Source organism: Montipora capricornis, chromosome 14 (assembly GCF_036669925.1).
Source record: "Montipora capricornis isolate CH-2021 chromosome 14, ASM3666992v2, whole genome shotgun sequence".
Lineage (NCBI taxonomy): Eukaryota > Metazoa > Cnidaria > Anthozoa > Scleractinia > Acroporidae > Montipora > Montipora capricornis.
In genome coordinates this window covers 47596800-47604299 of record NC_090896.1, presented here as the reverse complement: position 1 = coordinate 47604299, position 7500 = coordinate 47596800, and the positions used below count along the sequence as shown (strand labels likewise).

Here is a 7500-nt window from a genome sequence, read left to right as displayed (position 1 = left end):
TGACTGGAGGCACCACCGAGACAATGGTCTTTTCTTTCTGTGAAATCCAGACGCGGGGCCAAGGTACGGTTTAAGACGATCTGCATGGATCACCTTAGCTTTCGCTATGCGGTTTCTTTTTATCCGATACGTGACGTCGGATAAAACAGATACCACCAGGTAAGGTCCTTCCCAAGGACAATTCAACTTGGGATTCCTCCCCTTCCGTTGTCTAACGTTGTTGAGCCAGACGCTGTCTCCGACTCGGAACGGTTTACTGGACGCCCGCTTGACATAATTTCGCTTCTGGCGTTCTGCTGCTTTGCTTTGCCTAAATGTCGGCGCTCCAACTCGTGGGCACCTAATAGTCGCTGCTGAATAGCCAAGGCATATTCAGTAGTCAGAGGCGGCGAATCTGGTGCTGGTTCAGTAATCACGTCCAAAGGCAGCTCGATCTCCCGGCCTAGCATCAACATGTTTGGGGTTTCACCAGTGGATTCATGGTCTGAACTTCTATAAGCCATCATACAGGTTTGAAGTTGGAGGTCCCAGTCCTCTTGATTTTCTTGAAGTTCACCTCGGAGCATCTCGATTAACGTGCGATTATAGCGCTCCACCTGGCCATCTGACTGTGGGTGGAGGGGGATTTTCTGGTTTTTTCAATGTCCAAGAGTTTGCATACCTCAGCCATGACTTTGGACTCAAAGTTGGTCCCTTGATCACTGTGCAGTTTATGAGGTACTCCAAATCGACACATATAGTCGGAGACCAGCTTTTCAGCCACTGTTGCAGCTTCTTGGCTGGGTATAGCGTAGCTCTCCGTCCACTTTGTAAAGTAGTCAGTTACGACAAGCACATATCTATTCCCACCAGGAGTCAGAGGCAAGGGCCCTAATATGTCCATTGGGAGCCGTTCCATTGGTGCACCAACTATGTACTGCTGTAACGGAGATCGGCGTTTCTTCCCCCAGCTCTTCTTAGCACCGCACTCGTGACAAATCTTGACTCATTTCTTGACATGTGAAGTTAACCCTGGCGAGTAATAACGTGCTTTCATGGATGCAAGTGTCTTGTTTAAGGGGATAACTGTAGATCGACAATTATAACTGTCGATCGACACTTATAACTGGATACCAGGCTCAGGGCAGCAAACTCGTGGAACATCAGTCTGCTTTCAAGATTCAAGATGGGGGACACGAACGAGGTATGATTGATTAGCGTTTAAATTGGGTTTCTAAGGTAGAAGATCGCGCGTGAAGGCTGTCAATGGACCAATTTCGATATATTAAAATTCAATCCTAAACAAAAGATATCATCTCGAGGCTCTGGGGAATAAATAGAAGGATTTGTATGAGTTTATTCCCCAGAGCCTCGAGATGATGCCTTTTGTTTTGGACTGAATTTTAATATATCGAAAGTGGTCTATTAATACCCAATCCTTTCAAGCTTGATTGAACATATTACGTCAATCATTTTTCGCGCGCTGATTATGGCGGGAAACAAAGAAAAGCGATTTTAAAATTAAATTTTCAGAATTTCTTTTTCGGAAAAATATACTTCACAGCCCACCGATTCAAGATTTGCAAAAACAAAAAAACAAAAACAAAAAAATGAGCGAGACGCCCAAATTTACCTTTACCGAGACCTTAATTAAATCGAGAAGCTTCTCATAACAATTGGCAGACGCTGTTCAAAATGTTCCGCGGCCGCTGGTATGCTATGGCAAAGTGATAAAGGAAAAACGAAGAGTTGTTTGTGGATTCGACCTGGAAGAATTCGCAGTCTGGTGGGACAATTTTGTGGAAGATACTGTCTTTCTTTCGTCTGTGATAAGTTCGCCATCACGTAAACATCGATAACGGTTCCGTGTAAACACTTACAAACCGCATCGATTTCGAGGCGGTGTTCGAAGTCGTGAAATCGCGTTCCTGTCAACGCAATTAGTTCCTTTTGTTCCTCCACCACCAATTGTACTCTGATTGTAGCATTGTTATGAGTTAGAGAGTGGTTGCAAACCACCAACAGCAGGATGCCTTTTGTAAGCAAACTCGAATGTTAATAAAACAAAATTTTAAACGACGGCTATCGCTCCAAACCTTTTCACGATTTTTACGGCGATGATTTGATCTTTATCGACTCGTTTGAAATAACCAAATGTTTGTGTATCAATAAATTAAGACGACTTACCGTTTGTTTGCCGAAAACAGTCTTGAACGTTCTGATAACTTCGTCATTGTCGCTGGCAATAAATATTTTTTTCGGCTGTGGTAAAGTTTCGAAGATTTTCCGAGCTCTTTGAACCCAGTTCATTATGGATGGTAATCTGTGTTGGGGCGTCTCATACCAATGATCTGTACCTCGCACATGAACACCTAGCATATTGTAACCGGAAAACTGTCGATTGTAAATTGCTCTGACTCCCTCTAAAATTTCTGAGTTGGGTTTAGCATAGTGCTTTATCAGCTTGTTTACTTTCATTCGAGTCATTTTTGTGATGATTTTGCTGTTATCGTATCCAGTAACCATAGATCGATTTTGAAAACTGCTGTCTAAAATGGAAGCTCCCTTTCCATCCGTGAATAATGGACACACGACTTTTTCAACTTGGAGTTCTAATCCGGGATTTACTGGCTCGAAATACCAAAGCCACGAATTGATCATGCGCTTTCGCGAACAAGCCGAGTTACATCCTCTCCAAAAGACAACTGGATGGTGAATTCCCAGAGAATGACAAATCTGAATTTGATCCAAGGTAAGAAGAAGAAAGGCCCCAAACCCCATTCCTGAACATTCTGTAATCGCTGGATCAACGACACACACCGGCGAAGAAGATAACTTTCCAATGTTTGTCATCGTTGCAGCGAGAAATCCATCTGAGTCGTTCAAAACTGTAGCCACATTTTCGGTTGTTGGGTTCGCCGTTAGGGTCTCGAATGCGCCGGCATAATTATTGCTGTAAAAATATCGTAAACAAATAAAAACAGCAGCAGTCGCTGAGAAAATTAACCAATTCTTTAAAGCGAGACGGGACATACTGGAACGTGGGAGAATTCGTAAAGACACCATAGCGATTTCAGTGATGGTTTAGAACAGGACAAACAGCACCAGTGCACTGTGTTTTCAACCATGGATCATGAATCAAAGCGGGTTGATTGGATTTTGGAGTACCCGTCCATGTAAAATAAGATACCTATATGGAGTTGAAGTATTTTTGTCGATCCAACTCAAAGTAGTATGCATATAAGTAAATTCATTTGCGACACAGAAAACATTTTGACGAAGATAACAGGAAAATTTCATGTAAATCCAGAGATTTGTATTAGCATGTAACAATTGATTGTCATTTTTCTTTATGCGTTTGATATATCCAAGGCGCATTATATGGGTGAAAAAGTACCATACATTGTATGGAAAATGCCATTAAAATAAGAATTGTTTGCCATTTTTGAGATGTTGCTCAATTTAGGACTTGTTATGCTACTATAGATGACTTGATTGCAGTATTGGTTGCGTCACACTTGAGAGAAACACAGTGTCAAACGTCAAATGTGTCTACCACGGGAACAAAAGACCCTTTGTTTCGGCAGCCAATGAGGCTCTGGTTGGCACAATAATAAAGGTCAAATTTACAATAAATATGGAAAGTAAATTTCGGGAAATTGATAGGTGACTGCTTAATTAATAGAGGGCTGAGGGGTTTGACTGTAATAATAAGACGAAGAAGAATAGCTTTATTAACTCTGAAAAAACCGATAGGCAAAATCAAAAGATTTGCTGGTACGGTGTAAACCAGTGATCAGTAAAAATAGCAGTATTACTGAAAGAGGTAACAAAAGAAATAAAAATATATAGATATCAAGATACGAAGATTTGAACTAGGTAAAAAACATTTACTTGCTACTCTGAGTTTCATGCTTCTTACAAAGCCATCACCAGGCAACATCATCATGCTTCGTAAGAAGCATGAAACTCAGAGTAGCAAATAAATGTTTTTGACCTAGTTCAAGTCTTTGTATCTATTCAAAGCTCTGATAAAACCATTGAGCACTTTTTAGCTGATGATCAAAGTAAACGTTTATGACGTCATTTTAGATATTAAGATATATACAAAAATATATACAGGATGTTAACACTGACGGACACTACAGACATGCAATTTACATAGAGATTTAGAAAATAATTGAATAATTTTGACTTAAACGTAACGTATGATGGGGGTATCGCGAATGTTTCTTGGTAGAGAATTCCATTCACGGGCGGCCGCATTCTTAAAACTACATTGGTCCATAGTTGACTTGGCTCTCATACAGTCTATTTGCGAGCTATCTCTGAAATTACGATCATGTGGCTCAGAGCATTTGACTAAGTATCCTTTTAGTTGGCGTGGGCAGTCTATGTCACAAGTTGTTAATGATTTTGTATACAAGTTGTAATCTTATGAACCGCCTTCTGACGTATCCGACGCAGCTGTCGAGGCGAGTTCAGTTGTTGTGTCGACGCTCAGTCGCTTCTAGCTTTTTGATTGCTTGGGATTTGTTGTCAGGCAAAAGGGCAGATGTATACTTGACGTGAAGAGTTCGTCTAGCTTCGGGAGCGTCTTGCAATGTATGTACGTCCGCGTACAGAAATACCTCAGTGCAATTGGCGACGTCAACGATATCTTCCCTATACTCTAGGGGAACACTAAACAATAAAACTTGATGTAACACTAGTGTTACCTCCCTAATGCGACCGCAACCAATCAGATGGAGAACGTGTTGCTATACACACATCTGGAATGTTGTTTGTACATGTTTCAAAAGATACGAGTTTGTCATGGGAGACATTTCGATAGAAATTAAACTTTCCTGATTTTCTGTCGAGAAAAGTGCCCAAAATCTTTCTATCGAGACCATAAAAAATGTAGAAACCTTTACATAGATACAATATAAATATGTAGGTCAAGACACACGAAATAATTTGAAAGTACAGACATTCAGTTTAGTATTGTGATGGTTCCATATCTCGACCATAAATACCAGTAACAAGCTTTAATTCAACACAGCTACGAGTAGTTTCTTTCTGTTTTTAATCCGACATCAACAGTAACGTTTCGCGGGACTGGTACACAAGCGTTCCTAAGGGGGGTACAGTCGCTACACTACCCCCTCCCTTAAAAGACACTGTCCCAGTGACAAGGAATCTGTTATGACCTTAGCAACGATTGACGAAGAATAAAAGCATGAAATTAAGCTGAGAAGCAACCGAAACTGCCCAATTTCTAGATTAAGAGTCGACAAAGTCAGTCATTTCTCTTCAAAATTTCAACTGTCAATTTTCAAGTGACCAATAAAGGCGGAAGCGTTACACCCATTCACCGTAACGTTGTGGTCTTCTGCGTTCTCTACCATGACGACCTTTGGGACTCTTCTGAACGTTTTCACTTGCACTAGGAAGTCTGTCTGAATGCGCTTTAGCCATGGTCTCTAAATCTGAGCCAGTGTCTTGCGAAATTGATGTTATGACCAGGTAAGGTCCTTCTCAAGGACAATTTAACTTGGGATTCCTCCCCTTCCACTGTCTAACCTTATGGAGCCAGACGCTGTCTCCGACTCGGAACGGTTTACTGGACGCCCGTTTGTCATAATTTCGCTTCTGGCGTTCTGCTGCTTTGCCTAAATGTCGGCGTTCCAACTCGTGGGCACCTAATAGTCGCTGCTGAAAAGCCAAGGCATATTCAGTAGTCAGAGGCGGCGAATCTGGTGCTGGTTCAGTAATCACGTCCAAAGGCACCTCGATCTCCCGGCCTAGCATCAACATGTTTGGGGTTTCACCAGTGGATTCATGGTCTGAGGTCCCAGTCCTTTTGATTTTCTTGAAGTTTACCTCGGAGCATCTCGATTAACGTGCGATTATAGCGCTCCACCTGGCCATCTGACTGTGGGTGGAGGGGGATGTTCTGGTTTTTTCAATGTCCAAGAGTTTGCATACCTCGGCCATGACTTTGGACTCAAAGTTGGTCCCTTGATCACTGTGCAGTTCATGAGGTACTCCAAATCGACACATAAAGTCGGTAACCAGCTTTTCAGCCACTGTTGCAGCTTCTTGGCTGGGTATAGCGTAACTCTCCGTCCACTTTGTAAAGTAGTCAGTTACGACAAGCACATATCTATTCCCACGAGGAGTCAGAGGCAAGGGCCCTAATATGTCCATTGCGAGCCGTTCCACTGGTGCACCAGCTATGTACTGCTGTAACGGAGATCGCCGTTTCTTCCCCCAGCTCTTCTTAGCACCGCACTCGTGAGAAATCCTGACCCATTTCTTGACATGTGAAGTTACCCTGGCCAGTAATAACGTGCTTTCATGGATGCAAGTGTCTTGTTCACCCCCTGATGGCTGGCAGTTGTGTGGTTATGATGTGCCTTAAGCGCAGTCTCTCGCAAACTCTGTAGCAGTATAATCTGGTACGTCTTTCTGATACCATCTCCTTCCTCCCATCTCCTACACAGTACTCGATCATGGATTTCCACTTGTTCCCACCGGGCCCACAGTGACTTGACAACCTGATCATAACGGGATACGTCTTCCCACTTTGGTCTGACGGGACTTTGTAATTTAAGCTGCAGTATCACCTTGAGACTTGGATCTGTTGCCTGTTGAAGACGAACATATTCTCGGGTCCAGGTCGGTTCTAACTTGATCGTGTTGCACCTGGGACTAAGTAGATCATTTGACAGGCAATGCTCACCAGTAGCTGAGGACGGTTCTGCGTCACTCTTCTCAACCTGAGTACTACCTGCTTCTTCTTCAGCAAGCTCTTCTGTCTTGGAAATCGAAATCTCAGTCTGTACAGCGACGCTGATCGGTTGTTCAGCTTTCTTCCACTCTTTGCACCACTTACAGTCTTCCCTACAAGGTCTTCGTGGCATGGCATCTGCGTTGGTATGCCGTTGGCCTTTCCGATATTCAATCTCATACTCAAATGGACACAGAAATTCTATCCACCTTGCCAATTGTGCCTCTGGCTCTTTAACTTTCAGCACCTAGCGGAGGGGTGCATGGTCAGTTCCGATGCGAAACTTCTGGCCATGTAAGTAATGACGAAAATGCTTTACAGACTCCACAACAGCAAGTAGCTCCTGCAATGTCACACAATAATTCCTTTCTGCTTTAGTCAACGTTCTGCTGGTATAAGCAACATAATGTTTCACTCCGTCCTTCAACTGACTTAAGACAGCTCCAACTCCATGATTACTGGCATCCGAGTCAAGTATAAACTCCGCTGTAAAATCCGGATATGACAATGCAGGAACAGTAGCCAGCCGGTAGGTAGTTCAACATGTCAAATGCCCACTGGCACTCCGGTGTCCAGACAAAGTCAATTTTAGCTTCGGTTAATCTGTGAAGAGGCTTGGCCACTTGAACAAAGTTGGGAACAAAACGTCGATAAAAACTGGCAAGTCCTAGGGAGCTCTTAACTTCCGTGGAATTCTCTGGCACCGGCCACTCACACACGCGTTCAACTTTAGAAGGCTCTGTCCC

At 43.0% G+C, this 7500-nt stretch overlaps 1 protein-coding gene across 2 annotated transcripts in view; it reads right to left on the bottom strand.

Moving 5' to 3' along the window:
• The window catches only part of LOC138032364 (uncharacterized), a 19296-nt gene extending 15935 nt beyond the window's left edge, over positions 1 to 3361 (bottom strand). Inside the window, exon 1 of one of the 2 annotated variants that reach the window (XM_068880025.1) lies at positions 2167 to 3361. In XM_068880025.1, coding sequence (XP_068736126.1) covers positions 2167 to 3045 — 879 coding nt within the window. In that variant the 5' untranslated portion in view covers positions 3046 to 3361. The remainder of the gene's footprint in view (positions 1 to 2166) is intronic. The other variant, XM_068880024.1, reaches the window with a different exon arrangement.
• Between the last annotated feature and the right edge of the window lie 4139 nt (positions 3362 to 7500).